The sequence below is a fragment of the Schistocerca serialis genome, chromosome 11 (assembly GCF_023864345.2).
Source record: "Schistocerca serialis cubense isolate TAMUIC-IGC-003099 chromosome 11, iqSchSeri2.2, whole genome shotgun sequence".
NCBI lineage: Eukaryota > Metazoa > Arthropoda > Insecta > Orthoptera > Acrididae > Schistocerca > Schistocerca serialis.
The window spans coordinates 176611046-176631488 of record NC_064648.1 but is presented as its reverse complement, the minus strand read 5'-3'; the positions used below and the strand labels follow the sequence as shown (position 1 = coordinate 176631488).

The 20443-nt window shown below is 42.7% G+C and overlaps 1 protein-coding gene across 1 annotated transcript in view; it reads left to right on the top strand.

The window, feature by feature from the left end:
* The window catches only part of LOC126426617 (forkhead box protein D3-A-like), a 587591-nt gene that overhangs the window by 426437 nt on the left and 140711 nt on the right, over positions 1–20443 (top strand). Inside the window, exon 4 of the mRNA XM_050088507.1 lies at positions 1162–1281. Coding sequence (XP_049944464.1) covers positions 1162–1281 — 120 coding nt within the window. The remainder of the gene's footprint in view (positions 1–1161; positions 1282–20443) is intronic.

The window sequence follows — 20443 nt, the reverse complement described above, 5'->3', positions numbered from 1 at the left end:
TGTCGCGGCATGCTACCAGTGTTAAAGACTGCGATGGAGCTCCGTATGCCACGGCAAACTGGCTGACACTGACGGCGGCGGTGCACAAATGCTGCGCAGCTAGCGCCATTCGACGGCCAACACCGCGGTTGCTGGTGTGTCCGCTGTGCCGTGCGTGTGATCATTGCTTGTACAGCCCTCTCGCAGTGTCCGGAGCAAGTATGGTGGGTCTGACACACCGGTGTCAATGTGTTCTTTTTTCCATTTCCAGGAGTGTATATATATATATATATATATATATATATATATATATATATATATAATCTTTATTTGGAATCGCACATCCTTAACTCTTGTGCAGAAAGGTGTGCAGTATACTGCTGCATCCATTTTCAGTAAGCTGCCTCTAGAATTCAAAAATCTTAGCAGTAATCCACGCGGTTTCAAATCTAACAAAAGAGTTTCCTCATGTGATTCTTGAGTTTCTCCCGGCGTATTTGATAATCAAAATATCCACGGGTGTACTGCCGGTCTATAGTGTCCAACGGGCACAATATTTCGGCGATCATACATGTCGCCATCATCAGGTGAACTGACGGACTGAGCTCCTGTGCACGTGCCGGCACGGAGATCCGTACGCTGTGGCTGCTCAGAGGGAACTGGGTTCGGTCGCGGCGGCCATAGCGTACGGATCTCCGTGCCGGCACGTTCACAGGAGCTCAGTCCGTCAGTTCACCTGATGATGGCGACATGTATGATCGCCGAAATATTGTGCCCGTTGGACACTATAGACCGGCAGCATACCCGTGGATATTTTGAGTTTCCTCATGGATCACTCCTATTGTCTCGAGAAGTTCCTTTAAAAATTGAGCTTATTCCTATGGTACATTGTTGATTGTGTTTCCGTAAACTTATGGCATGCGTTTTTTGGTTCATAAACATTGTATTTTATCTGTCATTACTTTTATGTTGTAATTTCATGTACTGACACGTTCAATGACCTTGGAGATGTGAGCCTGAATTTGGTCCTACGGAACTAGACGTGTAGAATAAAAAAAAAGAATAAAGGATGGGAACCGCTTGTCTAGAATGTCTGCCTTGTAGTGACTGTGTGTGCTCTGTATCATCAAACATGAGACACACACGCAGTGCGACTGACATTTGGATGTGTCGTTTCGGCAGGCAACGCATCTTCAGGGCAGTTCAACCGGCAGTCGGACGGCAGCGGCGCGGGACCACAGCACCAGCTCTACCTGGTCAAGACGGAGCTGCTGGCCGCCGACTCCGATGTTGGCAACACTGGTGAGTCCAGTCCGCTACCACACGGCGACTCCCTACAAACTGGCGAAAATCAAGGTTTTTTTAAAAAATGTAGTAGGTAGATACTATAACAGAGAGCGCAAAAAAAGATCCTTTACAGTTGTAGGGTAATAACAGTAGTAGACATAGATTTGGAAGAAGGCGATATTTTTTGTTAATACTAGAAAATAGCTGTACCCGGTTACAAATCGCTGGGGCTCGGTCTGCTTAATTGGAAAGAAAAGAGAAAGCACACGTTTCTAACATGCATGGGAATTCTACCGGATGATCAAAAACTCAGTATAAATTTGAAAACTTAATAAAGCACGGAATAATGTAGATAGAGAGGTAAACTGACACACATGCTTGGAATGACATGGGGTTTTATTATAACAAAAAAAAGTATTGCTTGACACGTGAAAGATCTCTTGCGCGCGTCGTTTGGTGATGATCGTGCGCTCAGCCGCCACTTTCGTCATGCTTGGCCTCCCAGGTCCCCAGACCTCAGTCCGTGCGATTATTGGCTTTGGGGTTACCTGAAGTCGCAAGTGTATCGTGATCGACCGACATCTCTATGGATGCTGAATGACAACATCCGACGCCAGTGCCTCACCATAACTCCGGACGTGCTTTACAGTGCTGTTCACAACATTATTCCTCGACTACAGCTATTGTTGAGGAATGATGGTGGACATATTGAGCATTTCCTGTAAAGAACATCGTCTTTGCTTTGTCTTACTTTGTTATGCTAATTATTGCTATTCTGATCAGATGAAGCGCCATCTGTCGGACATTTTTTGAACGTCTGTATTTTTTTTTTGTTCTAATAAAACCCCATGTCATTCCAAGCATGTCTGTCAATTTGTACCTCTCTATCTACATTATTCCGTGATTTATTCAGTTTTAAAATTTATACTGACTTTTGAACACCTAGTATATACGTCCTAATCTCCACCCCTCGCCGGACTCTGTCCATTTTTCCCTCTCACTTTCTTTGTCAATCTCCTCCATTCCTCCGCTTTCTCATCTTCACCTCCTCCCCCCCACTTTGCATCTCCTTTGCCCCTCTGTCTGTCAATCTTCTCCTTGCCATTGTCTCTGTCCACTTCCTCCCCTGCTCTGTCCATCTCCCCTTCCACCCTTCTCTCTCTCACCATGAGCTTTGTTTATTGTTATTGTAAGTTCAGATTCTGTAGTAGTAATCCCAAAGAAAGCAGGTGTCGACAGATGTGAAAATTACCGAACCATCAGTTTAATAAGTTACAGCTGCAAAATACTAACGCGAATTCTTTACAGACGAATGGAAAAACTGGTAGAAGCCGACCTCGGAGAAGATCAGGTTGAATTCCGTAGAAATTTTGGAACACGTGGGGCAATAGTGACCCTACGATTTATCTTAGAAAATAGATTAAGGAAAGACAAACCTACAGTTCTAGCATTTTTAGACTCAGAGAAATCTTTTGACACTGTTGACTGGAATACTCTCTTTCAAATTCTAAAGGTGGCAGGGATAAAATACAGGGAGCGAAAGCAGTAAAGGAAACAAAACAAAAATTAGGAGTGGGTATTAAAATCCATGGAGAAGAACTTTGAGGTTCGCCGATAACATTGTAATTCTGTCAGAGACAGCAAACGACCTGGAAGAGCAACTGAACAGAATGGACAGTGTCTTGATAGGAGGATATAAGATGAACATCAACAAAAGCAAAACGAGGATAATGGAATGTAGCCAAATTAAATCGGGTGACGCTGCGGGAATTGGATTAGGAAATGAGACGCTTGAAGTAGTAATTGAGTTTTGCTATTTGGGGAGCAAAATAACTGATGATGGTCGAAGTAGAGAGGATATAAAATGTAGACTGGCAATGGCAAGGAAAGCGTTCCTCAAGAAGAGGAATTTGTTAACATCGGGTATAGATTTAAGTGTCAGGAAGTCGTTTCTGAAAGTATTTGTATGGAGTGTAGCCATGTATGGAAGTGAAACATGGACGGTAAATAGTTTGGACAAGAAGAGAATAGAGGCTTTCGAAATGTGGTGTTACAGAAGAATGCTGAAGATTAGATGGGTAGATCACATAACTAATGAGGAGGTACTGAATAGGATTGGGGAGAAGAGAAATTTGTGGTACAACTTAAGAAGGGATCGGTTGGTAGGACATATTCTGAGGCATCAAAGGATCACCAATTTAGTATTGGCGGGCAGCGTGGGGGGTAAAAACCGTAGAGGGAGACCAAGAGATGAATACACTAAACAGATTCAGAAGGATGTAGGCTGCAGTAGGTGCTGGGAGATGAAGAAGCTTTCACAGGATAGAGTAGCATGGAGAGCTGCATCAAACCAGTCTCAGGTCTGATGACCACAACAACAACAATGTATATTTATATATTATGTCTGTTGAAAATGTAGATATACTAAAGAAGTATGTATGTAAAAACGCGCCTGTATTAGAATTCAACGTTGTGTCAAAATTTCAAAGCAATCGGTCAAGAACTTTCGGAGATTAACGAATCTGCACAAACCAACACTTATATTTTTATAACGTTTTCCTTTTTATTACATATGTGCCAGATTGCTGCTCCAGTTGGTATATAAAAACACGCGAGTATTCAAATGTAGTGCTGTGTCAAAATTTCAAAGCAGTGCTGAAGAACTTTCGGAGATTTAAAATTTTGAAGAAACGAACATCTAAGTTTGTACTTGCATAGTACTGTAAATGTTCTTAATCGCAAATCGCCGAAAGTTTTTGACCGAATGCTTTGAAATTTTTAGACAACGTTGCTTCTGAATACGCGTGTGTTTCTCTGTGCCTATTTTTTTAAATACATGAAGTATATGACTTTTTTAGTTTAATAATAGGGAAAGGTCGTTACAGCAAACCTCAAAAAGTTGCACACACAGACACAGCGGTAGGTGGATCAACACAAAATGTCCAGACACTCTGTGAGCAAAATGGTACTGGAACAGAGGATGACAGACTAAAGGCCGAAATACTAAATGTCTTTTTCCAAAGCTGTTTCACACAGGAAGACTGTACTGTAGTTCCCTCTCTAGATTGTCGCACAGATGACAAAGTGGTAAATATTGAAATAGACGACAGAGGGATAGAGAAACAATTAAATTCGCTCGAAAGAGGAAAGGCCGCTGGACCTGATGGGATACCAGTTCGATTTTACACAGAGTACGCGAAGGAACTTGCCCCCTCCTTCCATCGGTGTGCCGTAGGTCTCCAGAAGAGCGTAGCGTTCCAAAGGATTGGAAAAGGGCACAGGTCATCCCCGTTTTCAAGAAGGGACGCCGAACAGATGTGCAGAACTATAGACCTATATCTCTAACGTCGATCAGTTGTAGAATTTTGGAACACGTGATATGTTCGGCAATAATGACTTTTCTACAGACTAGAAATATACTCTGTAGGAATCAGCACGGGTTTCGAAAAAGACGGTCGTGTGAAACCCAGCTCGCGCTATTCGTCCACGAGACTCAGAGGGCCATAGACACGGGTTCCCAGGTAGATGTCGTGTTTCTTGACTTCCGCAAGGCGTTCGATACAGTTCCCCACAGCTGTTTAATGAACAAAGTAAGAGCATATGGACTGTCAGACCAATTGTGTGATTGGATTGAAGAGTTCCTAGATAACAGACCGCAGCATGTCATTCTCAATGGAGAGAAGTCTTCCGAGGTAAGAGTGATTTCAGGTGTGCCTCAGGGGAGTGTCGTAGGACCGTTGCTATTCACAATATACATAAACGACCTTGTAGATAACATCGGAAGTTCACTGAGGCTTTTTGCGGATGATGCTGTGGTATATCGAGAGGTTGTAACAATGGAAAATTGTACTGAAATGCAAGAGGATCTGCAGAAAATTGACACACGGTGCAGGGAGTGGCAACTGAATCAAGGAAATGCAATCCGAAAACAAAGGAAGTAGGTTACAGTACGAGGTGCATTCAAGTTCTAAGGCCTCCGATTTTTTTTCTAATTAACTACTCACCCGAAATCGATGAAACTGGCGTTACTTCTGAACGTAATCGCCCTGCGGACGTACACATTTTTCACAACGCTGACGCCATGATTCCGTGGCAGCGGCGAAGCCTTCTTTAGGAGTCTGTTTTGACCACTGGAAAATCGCTGAGGCAATAGCAGCACGGCTGGTGAATGTGCGGCCACGGAGAGTGTCTTTCATTGTTGGAAAAAGCCAAAAGTCACTAGGAGCCAGGTCAGGTGAGTAGGGAGCACGAGGAATCACTTCAAAGTTGTTATCACGAAGAAACTGTTGTGTAACGTTAGCTCGATGTGCGGGTGCGTTGTCTCGGTGAAACAGCACATGCGCAGCCCTTCCCGAACGTTTTTGTTGCAGTGCAGGAAGGAATTTGTTCTTCAAAACATTTTCGTAGGATGCACCTGTTACCGTAGTGCCCTTTGGAACGCAATGGGTAAGGATTACGCCCTCGTTGTCCCAGAACATGGACACCATCATTTTTTCAGCACTGGCGGTTACCCGAAACTTTTTTGGTGGCGGTGAATCTGTGTGCTTCCATTGAGCTGACTGGCGCTTTGTTTCTGGATTGAAAAATGGCATCCACGTCTCATCCATTGTCACAACCGACGAAAAGAAAGTCCCATTCGTGCTGTCGTTGCGCGTCAACATTGCTCGGCAACGTGCCACACGGGCAGCCGTGTGGTCGTCCGTCAGCATTCGTGGCACCCACCTGGATGACACTTTTCGCATTTTCAGGTCGTCGTGCAGGATTGTGTGCGCAGAACCCACAGAAATGCCAACTCTGGAGGTGATCTGTTCCACAGTCATTCGGCGATCCCGAAAAACAATTCTCTCCACTTTCTCGATCGTGTCGTCAGACTGGCTTGTGCGAGCCCGAGGTTGTTTCGGTTTGTTGTCACACGATGTTCTGCCTGTCGCGCCCACGAACACACTTTCGACACATCCATAACTCCATCACCACATGTCTCCTTCAACTGTCGATGAATTTCAATTGGTTTCACACCACGCAAATTCAGAAAACGAATGATTGCACGCTGCTCAAGTCAGGAAAACGTCGCCATTTTAAGTATTTAAAACAGTTCTCATTCTCGCCGCTGGCGGTAAAATTCCATCTGCTGTACGCTGCTGCCATCTCTGGGACGTATTGACAATGAACACGGCCTCATTTTAAAACAATGCGCATGTTTCTATCTCTTTCCAGTCTGGAGAAAAAAATCGGAGGCCTTAGAACTTGAATGCATCTCGTACACTTGTTCGCCCACTGCTCGAATACTGCTCAGCAGTGTGGGATCCGTACCAGATAGGGTTGATAGAAGAGATAGAGAAGATCCAACGGAGAGCAGCGCGCTTCGTTGCAGGATCATTTAGTAATCGCGAAAGCGTTAAGGAGATGATAGATAAACTCCAGTGGAAGACTCTGCAGGAGAGACGCTCAGTAGCTCGGTACGGGCTTTTGTTGAAGTTTCGAGAACACACCTTCACTGAGCAGTATATTGCTCCCTCCTACGAAGAGACCGTGAGGATAAAATCAGAGAGATTAGAGCCCACACAGAGGCATACCGGCAATCCTTCTTTGCACGAACAATACGGAACTGGAAGAGAAGGGAGAACCGATAGAGGTACTCAGGGTACCCTCCGCCACACACCGTCAGGTGGCTTGCGGAGTACGGTGTAGATGTATGTGTAGACAGTGTTGCAGGCTGTGTGACCTACGCGTCGTACTGTAAGCAGCGGAGTGGTCCGGTATTCGTGTTGGGAACAAGCCGAGATGGTGTTTGTGCGGCCACGCAAGTGCAAACCTTCGAGAGGCAAAACCGGGACCCGAGATCTGGTGTACGCATAGCCCGCCGCCTCCCTGCACCTTCGTCTGTCTTGAAAGGACCCACGATCACACATGCTCTCAAAAAGGGCTCGAAATGTCATGTGATGTGGTCGGCGTCTGTGAGGGTACATGTTTTGGTATAGCCGTGCTGCCTCTCGGCCGTTTCCATCTGCTCGGCCATACACATACACCATCTCGGCTTTTTCTCGGCACGAATACCTAGCCATTTATTATATCTCTTTAAAAAATGTGTAACTAATATATTTTACAGGAAACACTCTCTTAGTAAATTTGTTTGTCCTTTGATTTATCGTGATCTGTTACTGATTTTTAGTGAAGTTAGTTTTTACGTTTAGCTTTCAAAAAAATACAAAATAGATATAATAAGCAAAATAATGAATTTCGTAGATTGCCAATTACGTATTATATCGGGTTTTATCGAGCGCCAGGCTCCCTACAAATTACTGTAAATGCAATAGCGTAGTATTACTCAGCTCCAGTTCACTGATCTGAAATTATTACTACCACAGAAAATAGACAAGTTTTAATAAAATTATTTCACTGGATTCCTTCAATTAATCTCACTGAATATTTTTACATAACTTCTTCCGCTCCGGCTATCAGACATTGTGCTGTGAAAAAATATTTTTAAATGAACCGCGTAATGGCGGCTAATTGTTAACAGTCAGAGATCACTCCGCAGCAGCTGGAAACATGCTAAACAATTTTCATTAAATATTCTTTTCATAAGATAAATGTGGTGTAGGTTCTTGAAATAACACACGGAGATCACTTTATACTAACATATTCGTACTAGGACACAGTTTACACCATTAAATATTTGTAATTACGTTACGACAGAAACAAATGCTAGCGCAGCACAATAGCTTGCGTACCTTATTCCAGCTAACACCAGAACGAACAGAACAAAACAGACTAGACAGAAGAATGAGCATTGCATTGTGTTTTATACTCTTACAAAGACAATAATACTTCTTTTAATTACTTACACATTATAATCTCATACAATAAAAATAAAGTCTTTTCTGCATCTATCGATCTATATTGTATATCTTTATAGTTAGTGTTATTACCTTTCGCAGATAAATCGATGTTTGCAGTTCATTTTGAGTCACATACAGTCATTTTTATTTATGTTTCACCTCGATAATAGTGAATATTGCAAAAGGGACACTACACATTCTGCTGTTTACACTACGCTCCGTCAATCACACAGCCTGCAACACTCAAGAGAGACACACGGCACGTGGACAGAGGAAATGCCATTCGTCAGGGCAACGATGCATTTCCGTACACATGTTCACAGGACCTTTTTTCCTCCATTTTCAAACAGTAATCCGTCCCAACAGATTGTTGGTCTTGCCAATGTTCACTCTATATAGGTGACTGCATGCGCACGCCGATTATCCCAATATTCTACGACGAGGAACCAGATGTAGTTATACTGTAAAATCAAACATATTTATTGCCATTTATGAAAAATACAGGGCTATTACAAATGATTGAAGCGATTTCATAAATTCACTGTAGCTCCATTCATTGACATATGGTCACGACACACTACAGATACATAGAAAAACTCATAAAGTTTTGTTCTGCTGAAGCCGCACTTCAGGTTTCTGCCGCCAGAGCGCTCGAGAGCGCAGTGAGACAAAATGGCGACAGGAGCCGAGAAAGCGTATGTCGTGCTTGAAATGCACTCACATCAGTCAGTCATAACAGTGCAACGACACTTCAGGACCAAGTTCAACAAAGATCCACCAACTGCCAACTCCATTCGGCGATGGTATGCGCAGTTTAAAGCTTCTGGATGCCTCTGTAAGGGGAAATCAACGGGTCGGCCTGCAGTGAGCGAAGAAACGGTTGAACGCGTGCGGGCAAGTTTCACGCGTAGCCCGCGGAAGTCGACGAATAAAGCAAGCAAGGAGCTAAACGTAGCACAGCCGACGGTTTGGAAAATCTTACGGAAAAGGCTAAAGCAGAAGCATTTCTTAAACAGGAGATTGGAAAACCGATGGATCGGTCGTGGTGGAGATCATGATCAACAATTCACGTCATGGCCTCCACGCTCTCCCGACTTAACCCCATGCGATTTCTTTCTGTGGGGTTATGTGAAAGATTCAGTGTTTAAACCTCCTCTACCAAGAAACGTGCCAGAACTGCGAGCTCGCATCAACGATGCTTTCGAACTCATTGATGGGGACATGCTGCGCCGAGTGTGGGAGGAACTTGATTATCGGCTTGATGTCTGCCGAATCACTAAAGGGGCACATATCGAACATTTGTGAATGCCTAAAAAAACTTTTTGAGTTTTTGTATGTGTGTGCAAAGCATTGTGAAAATATCTCAAATAATAAAGTTATTGTAGAGCTGTGAAATCGCTTCAGTCATTTGTAATAACCCTGTATGTAAAGATCAGCCAACCGGTTGCATAGGTTTTCTATATACGTTGACCAGGTTTCGTTACCTCTAAGGGTGACTTCATCAGAAGGTAAGGCAATTACATGAAGAACATATCGTCAGCCATGTTCGAAGTTGTATTGCCATTTAGTTATGAAACTCTGAATAGTGTGACACCAGTCCAGAGTAGGGATAGGAAAACCGACAGGTTAAAAGCGCTACCGGTGTTTTAGTTCTGAGCAAGGCCAGTATTACACTATCATATTTGAAACGACAATGAAATAAAGACCCAAAACTGTCGACAGGCGTTGATATGCATCAAGGAGGACAGTTGAAAATGTGTGCCCTGACCGGGACTCGAACCCTGGATCTTCTGCTTACATGGGAGACGCTCTATCCATCTGAGCCACCGAGGGTTCAAATGGTTGAAATGGCTCTGAACAGTATGGGACTTAACATCTGAGGTCATCAGTCCCCTAGAACTTAGAACTACTTGAACCTAACTAACCTACGGACATCACACACAATCATGCCCGAGGCCCCTGACGGCACAGAGGATAGTGCGACTGCAGGGATTTATCCCTTGCACGCTACCCCTGAGACCCACATTCCCAACTTAGGATGGCTAGAGCGTCTTCCGTGTAAGCAGGAGATCCCGGGTTTGAGTTCCAGTCGGGGCACACATTTTCATCTGTCCCCGTTGATGTACCGGGTGATCAAAAAGTCAGTATAAATTTGAAAACCACAGAATAATGTAGATAGAGAGGTAAAAACTGACACAAATGCTTGGAATGACATGGGGTTTTATTATAACAAACAAAAGAGTATTGCTAGACGCGTGAAAGATCTCTTGCTCGCGTCGTTTGGTGATGATCGTGTGCTCAGCCGCCACTTTCGTCACGCTTGGCCTCCCAGGTCCCCAGAGCTCAGTCCGTGCGATTATTGGCTTTGGGGTTACCTGAAGTCGCAAGTGTATCGTGATCGACCGACATCTCTAGGGATACTGAAACACAACATCCGACGCCAATGCCTCACCATAGCTCCGGACATGCTTTACAGTGCTGTTCACAGCTTTATTCCTCGACTACAGCTATTGTTGAGGAATGATGGTGGACATATTGAGCTTTTCCTGTAAAGTACATCATCTTTGCTTTGTCTTACTTTGTTATGCTAACTATTGCCATACTGATCAGACGAAGCGCCATCTGTCGGACATTTTTAGAAGTTTTGTATTTTTTTGGTTCTAATAAAACCCCATGTCATTCCAAGCATGTGTGTCAATTTGTACCTCTCTATCTACATTATTCCGTGATTTATTCAGTTTTCAAATTTGTACTGACTTTTTGATCACCCGGTATATAAAAGCCTGTCCACAGCTTAGGGCCGGCCAGGGTGGCCGAGCGGTTCTAGGCGCTACAATCTGGAACCGCGAGACCGTTACAGTCGCAGGTTCGAATCCTGCCTCGGGCATGGATGTGTGTGATGTCCTTAGGTTAGTTACGTTTAAGTAGTTCTAAGTTCTAGGGGACTGATGACCTCAGAAGTTAAGTTCCATAGTGCTCAGAGCCATTTGAACCATTTGAGCAGCTTAGGATCTTGATTTCATTATCATTTCATTCTAAGAGAGCTGTATGGTCATCGATGGTATCTGTTCTTTCGGATATGTCCGAAAGAACAGATACCATCTTCATACTATCATGTTTCTTTGTCAGAGTTGATACGCCAAATATGTCAAAGAAATTTAATGGTTTAATAGAGTATTTTGTCAAATCTTTCCCGTCGTCAAATAAATGTGATCGAATCTAGGTCCTCGCCGTAGATTTGATCATAAAAGTCGTTCATTTTCTGTTCACTGCAGTGTGAAATGTAACCGCTTCGATGTCTGGCGTCGCTACAGCTATTTCATGTCTCTGTAGAGTGCTTGTGAACATGGCTTCAAAGGTGGTTTGTTCCATCGATTCTTTTATTTTTTTTACATAAACTTGCTCGACTAGGGTGGGGGTGAGCAATGGGCACTGTACACGTTATTAATTGTGCGTTGATGGGCAGGTGGGATACGCTGCAGGCAATTTCATGTCCACAATCACAGATACAGCCATCCACCTCTACACCTGGAAACATCCAGGCAGGTTTCCAGCAAGCCGGAAAAGAGGATGTGGTCACATTCTAAAGTAAAATATTCCTTCTCAGCTTTCCGTCCTACTTTGTCTCTTTTTGAACTCTGGATGCCACAAGTTAAAAAGCGCTCCACCTTTCAAACAACTTACGGGAATTCAGCCAGTAATATTCACAGCGACCGCCGGTATTTCGGCGGAAGGACAAGGCAATGGTGCTTGGAGTAATTCAGGGAAGATAAGACACACACATTGCACACTAGGGCCACCAAAGATGACCAAAGCCAGAGGTTGTTGATGTGGTCTTCAGTCCAGAGATTGGTTTGATGCAGCTCTCCATGCTACTCTATCCTGTGCAAGCTTCTTCGTCTCCCAGTACCTACCGCAGCCTACATCCTTCTGAATCTGCTAAGTGTATTCATCTCTTGGTCTCCCTCTACGATTTTTACCCTCCACGCTGCCCTAAATTGGTGATCCCTTGATGCCTCAGAACATGTCCTACCAACCGATCCCTTCTTCTAGTCAAGTTGTGCCACAAACTCCTCTTCTCCCCAATTCTGTTCAATACCTCCTCATTAGTTATGTGATCTACCCATCTAATCTTCAGCATTCTTCTGTAGCACCACATTTCGAAAGCTTCTATTCTCTTCTTATCTAAACTATTTATCGCCCATGTTTCACTTCCATACATGGCTTCACTCCATACAAATACTTTCAGAAACGACTTCCTGACACATCTATACTCGATGTTAACAAATTTCTGTTCTTCAGAAACGCTTTCCTTCCCATTGCCAGTCTACATTTAATATCCTCTCTACTTCGACCATCATCAGTTATTTTGCTCCTCAAATACCAAAACTCCTTTACTACTTTAAGTGTCTCATTTACTAATCTAATTCCCTCAGCATCACCCGACTTAATTCGACTACATTCCATTATCCTCGTTTTGCTTTTGTTGATGTTCATCTTATATCCTCCTTTCAAGACACTGTCCATTCCGTTCAACTGCTCTTCCAAGTCCTTTGCTGTCTCTGACAGAATTACAATGTCAAAGTTTTTACTTCTTCTCCATGTATTTTAATACCTACTCCGAATTTTTCTTTTGTTTCCTTTACTGCTTGCTCAATACACAGATTGAATAACATCGGGGAGAGGCTACAACCCTGTCTCACTCCTTTCCCAACCACTGCTTCCCTTTCATGCCGCTCCACTCTTATAACTGCCATCTGGTTTCTGTACAAATTGTAAATAGCCTTTCGCTCCCTGTATTTTACCCCTGCCACCTTCAGAATTTGAAAGAGAGTATTCCAGTTAACGTTGTCAAAAGCTTTCTCTAAGTCTAAAAATGCCAGAAACGTAGGTTTGCGTTTTCTTAATCTTTCTTCTAAGATAAGTCGTAAGGTTAGTATTGCCTCACGTGTTCCAGCATTTCTACGGAATCCAAACTGATCTTCCCCAAGGTCCACTTCTACCAGTTTTTCCGTTCGTCCGTAAAGAATTCGCGTTACTATTTTGCAGCTGTGACTTATTAAACTGATAGTTCGGTAATTTTCACATCTGTCAACACCTGCTTTCTTTAGGATTGGAATTATGATATTCTTCTTGAAGTCTGAGGGTATTTCGCCTGTCTCATACATCTTGCTCACCAGATGGTAGAGTTTTGTCATGACTGGCTCTCCCAAGGCCATCAGTAGTTCTAATGGAATGTTGTCTACTCCCGGGGCCTTGTTTCGACTCATTTCTTTCAGTGCTCTGTCAAACTCTTCACGCAGAATCATATCTCCCATTTCATCTTCATCTACATCCTCTTCCATTTCCATAGTATTGTCCTCAAGTACATTGCCCATGTATAGACCCTCTATATACTCCTTCCACCTTTCTGCTTTCCCTTCTTTGCTTAGAACTGGGTTTCCATGTGAGCAGCTCTTGATGTTCATGCAAGTGGTTCTCTTATCTCCAAAGTTCTCTTTAATTTTCCTGTAGGCAGTCTCTATCTTACCCCTAGTGAGATAAGCCTCTACATCCTTACATTTGTCCTCTAGCCATCCCTGCTTAGCCATTTTGCACTTCCTGTCGATGTCATTTTTGAGACGTTTGTATTCCCTTTTGTCTGCTTCATTTACTGAATTTTTATATTTTCTCCTTTCATCAATTAAATTCAATATTTCTTCTGTTACCCAAGGATTTCTACTAGCCCTCGTCTTTTTACCTACTTGATCCTCTGCTGCCTTCACTATTTCATCTCTCAAAGCTACCCATTCTTCTTCTACTGTATTTCTTTCCGCCATTCCTGTCAATTGTTCCGTTATGCTCTCCCTGAAACTCTGTACAAACTCCGGTTCTTTCAGTTTATCCAGGTCCCATCTCCTTAAATTCCAGAGGTATCGGTAGTGAAAGACTACGAGCTAGCAAGTGAGGTAGTACTGACTCTGCCCCTCTGTTTCTTGACAAGGGAGGGCGCAGGATTCCAAACAGAGTTTAAACAAAAACCTCCACCCTGTTTACAAGATCGCTCGCTAATTTAATCTCAACTGCCTTTTTAATAACACTGTCCCAATAGCTGGACGTGCATGCCAATATCTCGGTGTTGCTGTATAACATAGGGTGTCCAGTACCCAAACAATGTTCGGCAACAGCAGATCTACTTGGCTGCTGTAATCGTGTGTGCCGTTTATGCTCAGTACATCGGTCCTCCACGGTCCTGATAGTTTGACCAATATATGCCATGCCGCAGCTAGAAGCCATGCGATACACACCCGCCTTACAGAAAACAAGATCATCCTTGACAGAACCCAAAAGCACTCTCATTTTAGATGGAGGTCAGAAAAAACATTTCGCATCGTATTTCCGTAAAATACGACCGATCTCGATGGAAGTGCTTCCTACGTTAGGCAAAAGGGCAGTACACTTAAGTGTCGACTCGGTATTACTATCATCCATCCGATACACCGTTGCTCGATAGCGCAATGTATGTTCAATCTATCTTTCACTATAGGCATTCTGACGGAATGTAGCTTCAAGATGGACCAGCTCAGCTGGCAAAGCCTCAGCGTCGGAAACGACACGTACCTTGGGTACCAAGGTATGAAGTGCCGAAATATCGGCGGTCGCTGTAAATATTACCTGGCTGAATTCCTGTAAGTTGTTTGAAAATCGCATACGCCAGGAGAAACTCAAATCTCGCTGCGCTTCATCCGTTTCGCACTTTTTATTAACGAACCATGGACCTGGCCGTTGGTGGGGAGGCTTGCGCGCCTCAGCGATAGAGATAGCCGTACAGTAGGTGAGAGGCCAGACAAACGTGTGGTTCCTGAAGAGGGGCAGCAGCCTTTTCAGTAGTTGCAAGGGCAACAGTCTGGATGATTGACTCATCCGGCATTGTAACACTAACCGAAACGGCCTTGCTGTCCTGGTACTGCGAACGGCTGAAAGCATACAGCTTTACTGTATGGTTAAATGATGATGGCGCTGTCTTGTGTAAAATATTCCGGAGGTAGAATAGTCCCCCATTCGGATCTCCGGGCGGGGACTACACAAGAGGACGTCGTTATCAACAGAGAAATTTGCACAGAAACCAGATGGCAGTTATAAGAGTCGAGGGGAATGAAAGGGAAGCAGTGGTTGGGAAGGGAGTGAGACAGTATTGTAGCCTCTCCCCGATGTTATTCAATCTGTATATTGAGCAAGCAGTAAAGGAAACAAAAGAAAAATTCCGAGTAGGAATTAAAATCCATGGAGAAGAAATAAAAACTTTGAGGTTCGCCGATAACATTGTAATTCTGTCATAGACAGCAAAGGACCTAGAAGAGCAGTTAAACGGAATGGAGAGAGTCTTGAAAGGAGGATATAAGATGAACATCAACAAAAGCAAAACGGGGATAATGGAATCTAGTCGAATTAAGTCAGGTGATGCTGAGGGAATTAGATTAGGAAATGAGACGCTTAAAGTAGTAAAGGATTTTTGCTATTTGGGAAGCAAAATAACTGATGATTGTCGAAGTAGAGAGGATATAAAATGTAGTCTGGCAATGGCAAGGAAAGCGTTTCTTAAGAAGAGAAATATGTTAACATCGAGTATAGATTTAAGTGTCAGGAAGTCGTTTCTGAAAGTATTTATATGGAGTGTAGCCATGTATGGAAGTGAAACATGGACGATAAATAGTTTGGACAAGAAGAGAATAGAAGCTTTCGAAATGTGGAGCTACAGAAGAATGCTGAAGATTAGATGGGTAGATCACATAACTAATGAGGAAGTATTGGATAGAATTGGGGAGAAGAGAAGTTTGTGGCACAACTTGACAAGAAGAAGGGACCGGTTGGTAGGACAGGTTCTGAGGCATGTAGCGATAACTAATTTAGTATTGGGGGGCAGAGTGGAGGGTAAAAATCGTAGACGGAGACCAAGAGATGAATACACTAAGCAGAGTCAGAAGGATGTAGGTTGCAGTAGGTACTGGGAGATGAAGAAGCTTGCACAGGATAGAGTAGCATGGAGAGCTGCATCAAACCAGTCTCATGACTGAAGACCACCACCACAACAACAACAACAACGTAGTCTTTGGAATACTAATTCCATTAATTAAATTATTCAAAATTGAAAATAGTTCTTGTTGCCCATATAGTGTAATAAACATTTATTTACCTTCACATACTCCGCATTCAGTGCCTTATAAATCGCTTCACACGTTTCTGGAATTATTTTGGTTAATGTGCAACGTGATATTCGAGTGCTGTGTTGTAATCTAGAGTAGTTCTCTCCTACATCGAGAAATCCGAGTGTCACAGTTTGCCTGTCTTCTAAACATACATCATTTCTCAAGATAGTTGTCTGTTTTGCAATATGAGAAGCCACTTTACTGACCAAATACTGAAATACACTCTCCTCCATTCGTAAGTAATTTATGTATTAAGACTCCACTTCCTCCACTTGCAACTCTCGTAACAAATTTTGCTGAATGCTTTTACTCTCTCGACGTAACATCTAGGGCTTCATCCAAGTATGTTTCCCCTTTTTTCCGCCGCTTTTCCTCCAAATCCACACACATTGCAATTGTCGTACCAGCAACTGCATCGCATAACAAGTTTTTATCCGCCATCTTGAAATTTCACGAAAAATATGACGACAGTGTAATACCCCTTTTTAGCGCTGCATCAAAAATCTTTGTCTAAGAAATTTGACGAATATTTGATCATATTTCTTTGTCAAAGAAATATGATAACCCAATACCCGCCTAACCGTTATTTTTCGGTATTCTTTGCTCTCTGTTATAACAGGTGCTTTTTATATTTTACTAATAAAAGAGTAAAAATACCGAAATAACGATTAGTCATAGCAGCAGTGTTAAAATTTTTCGTTTTTAAATTAACCTTCTTTTTCTTAAAAAAAAAAGGAGTCGTTTTTATTCATAAAATATGCTTTGATTTGTACTATTGCGTTATTGTAGAAAATGGGAATAGTGATCGGCGCTATTTTAATAACAATGCCGACTGAAACGAGCAAAAAATACATTGGAAGAAGAACTTTTGGCGCCTCTGGCGTGAAGCGCAGTGTCTTTGGACCTGATGATCTTTGACTTTACTTTTGTCTATGTCGCTCTGCGCGCTAGATTAGATTAGATTAGATTAGATTAATACTAGTTCCATGGATCATGAATACGATATTTCGTAATGATGTGGAACGAGTCAAATTTTCCAATACATGACATAATTAGGTTAATTTAACAACATACTTAAGTTAATATAACAACTTTTTTTGTGTTTTTTATTTTTATTTTTTATTTTTTTATTTTTTTTATTTATTTTTTCTTAATTTATATCTAAAAATTCCTCTATGGAGTAGAAGGAGTTGTCATTCAGAAAGTCTTTTAATTTCTTCTTAAATACTTGTTGGTTATCTGTCAGATTTTTGATACTATTTGGTAAGTGACCAAAGACTTTAGTGCCAGTATAATTCACCCCTTTCTGTGCCAAAGTTAGATTTAATCTTGAATAGTGAAGATCGTCCTTTCTCCTAGTATTGTAGCTATGTACATGCAGCCTTGTTCAGTGTTTCAGTAAGTGTTCACTCGACTGCAAAAGCTGTGTTATTACCGAACGACACGCCGTAATATCCACAGTGGTAACCTCGACGTCACCGACACGCTTTTGCAGTCGAACGAACATTTATTTAAAAACTGGACAAGGCGAATACAATATGGCTGTACGAACATAGCGCGCAGAGCGACACAGACAAAAGTAAAGTCAAACATCATCGAGTCCAAAGACATGGCGCTTCACGCCAGAGGTGCCACAAACTGGTACAGCATTGTTGAGACAACAATGTCTCTGTTGCTGTGTGTCGTGGCTTAAGGTACACGGTGCAAGTGCAGTGTGCAGGACTTGAACCCACCTGGTCAGTACGGCAGTTTCTCGCTGTCTTCGCCAGGCTTCTGTGATATTGTGTTATGGTATCAAACCTACTCTGGAAATACTTTTACGAAGTGACAGAACAGTGAGCCACAATGCTTCATTTGCTTTAATACATTAAAGATTTGTCTGCGACTTATGTTGTTGTTGTTGTGGTCTTCAGTCCTGAGACTAGTTTGATGCAGCTCTCCCTGCTACTCTCTCCTGTGCAAGCTTCTCACAACACACATCCATACCGAGGCAGGATTCGAACTTGCGACCACAGCAGTCGCGTGGTTCCGGACTGAAGCGCCTAGAACCGCTCGGGCACTGCGGCCGGCAAAGTGAGTGAGGCAGGATTGTTGCCTATCCCCAGTGTTACCCAATCTGCACGTTGAGCAAGCAGTAAAGAAGCGAAGAAGAAATTTTGTAAAAGGAAGTAAAGTTGAGGGAGAAGAAGTGAAAACTTTTCAGGTTTCCCAATGACATTCTGGTTCTGTGAGAGACACCAAACGACTTGATAAGCAGTTTAGCGGAAAGCATAGTGTCTGGAAAAGAGGATATAAGATAAGGATCAAGAAAAACGAGACGAGGACAATGGAATGTAGTCAAATCGAACCAGTTGATACTGAAGGAATTGGATTAGGAAAGGAGACACTAGACGTAGTAGAGGAGGTTTGCTTCTGGGCAGCAAAATAACTGATGATAACCGAAGTACAGGGGATACAAAACGCAGACTGGAATGACAATAGAAGCGTTTCTGAAAAGGAGAGATTTGTGAACGAAGAATATAAACTGAAATTTTAGGAAGTCTTTTCTGTTGACAATAAGAGAATAAAAGCTTTCGAAATGTGATGCTACACAAGAATGCTGAAGGTTAGATGGATAGATTGTATAACTGATGAGGAGCTACTGAATAGAATTGGGGAGAAGAGGAGTTTGTGGCACAACTTGACTAAAAGAAGGGATTGGTTGGTAGGACACATTCTGAGACATCAAGGGATCACTAATTTAGTACTGAAGGGAAATTTAGAGGATAAAAATCGTAGACGGAGACCAAGAGATGAATACACTAAGCAGATTGAGAAGGATGTAGGCTGCAGTAGGTACTGGGAGATGAAGAAGCTTGCACAGGATAGAGTAGCATGGAGAGCTGCATCAAACCAGTCTCTGGTCTGAAGACCACAACAACAACACTACCTACAATAGATGTATAACGGATCAAATCTTTTTGTGTAATCGTTGGTTTGCCTTTCCCTAACCTGTCTTCTAAAATAAGAAGGTGCCTAGCATGTTCCTACTCTGTCCGTAGACCAAACCAATCTTCCCCGAGGACCACTCCTACCAGTTTTCCATACTTCTGTAGATAATTCGAGTCAGCATTTTCCAACCACGGCTTATTAAACTGATCCTTTATTAATGTTCACTCTAGTTTGCGCCTGCCACGTATTGGAATTCGAATTATTGCATTCTTCATGAAACCCGAGAGTATTTCACCTGTCTTGTATATACGAGTGTCATTCAATAATTAAAGAGACAAATTAGTCTGGAGAAAAAAGCGTTTATTTTTACAAAACAATACTTTTCCTACTTTTCAACATAACCCCCCTCAACAATTATGCACTTGTTCCAACGGGCTACAAGCTTTTTTATTCCAGCTGCAAACAACTTTTTATCTTGAAGTTTGAACCAATTTCCCACAAAGTTTTTCAGGTGCTCGTTGTCCGTAAGGGGGGTGAGGCAGTACTTCCCAGCCCATGTTGTCGATGGTTAGTTGACCAATACGAGGGCGTGCGTTGTCTTGCTGGAGAATCACACCTCTCCTCTGAGATCCACGACGTCTCTCTCTCATGGCTGGCTTCACCTACTTTAAAAGCAAATCCGAGTAACATTCTCTGATCGTTGGACGGTGCTATTCGAGATAATCACAAAAAACTGGACCTCCAGCATCCCAAAACACCCTCCACATGACTTGTCCTGCTGATGCTCGGGTTTTGAATTTTTTGTTGACAGGTGAGTTGGTGTGCTTCCGCTCTGTGCTTTGTCTTTTTGATTCTGGCTCATAATAGTGAACCCAAGTTTGATCACAAGTTAAAAATTTGTTGAGTAAGTGCTTACCTTGTCTTTCATAACGTTCCTTTAACTCTGTGCACACTCTCAATCTTGTTTTCTTGTGTAGCCGCGTCAGCTCCTTTGGGACCCATCTTGCACATGTTTTGCGGTACTTCAGCTTGTTACAGATAATGTTACGAACTGCACCAGTACTGACTTGAACCTTATCAACTATCATTTCCACAGTCACACGACCATCGCCACGAATAACGTTATCAATTCGACTTTCAAGTGAGGGAATTTAAACTGCAAATGGTCGGCCAGAACGGTATTCGTCAGTCACTGAGTGGCGACCGTTTTTGAACTGCTCT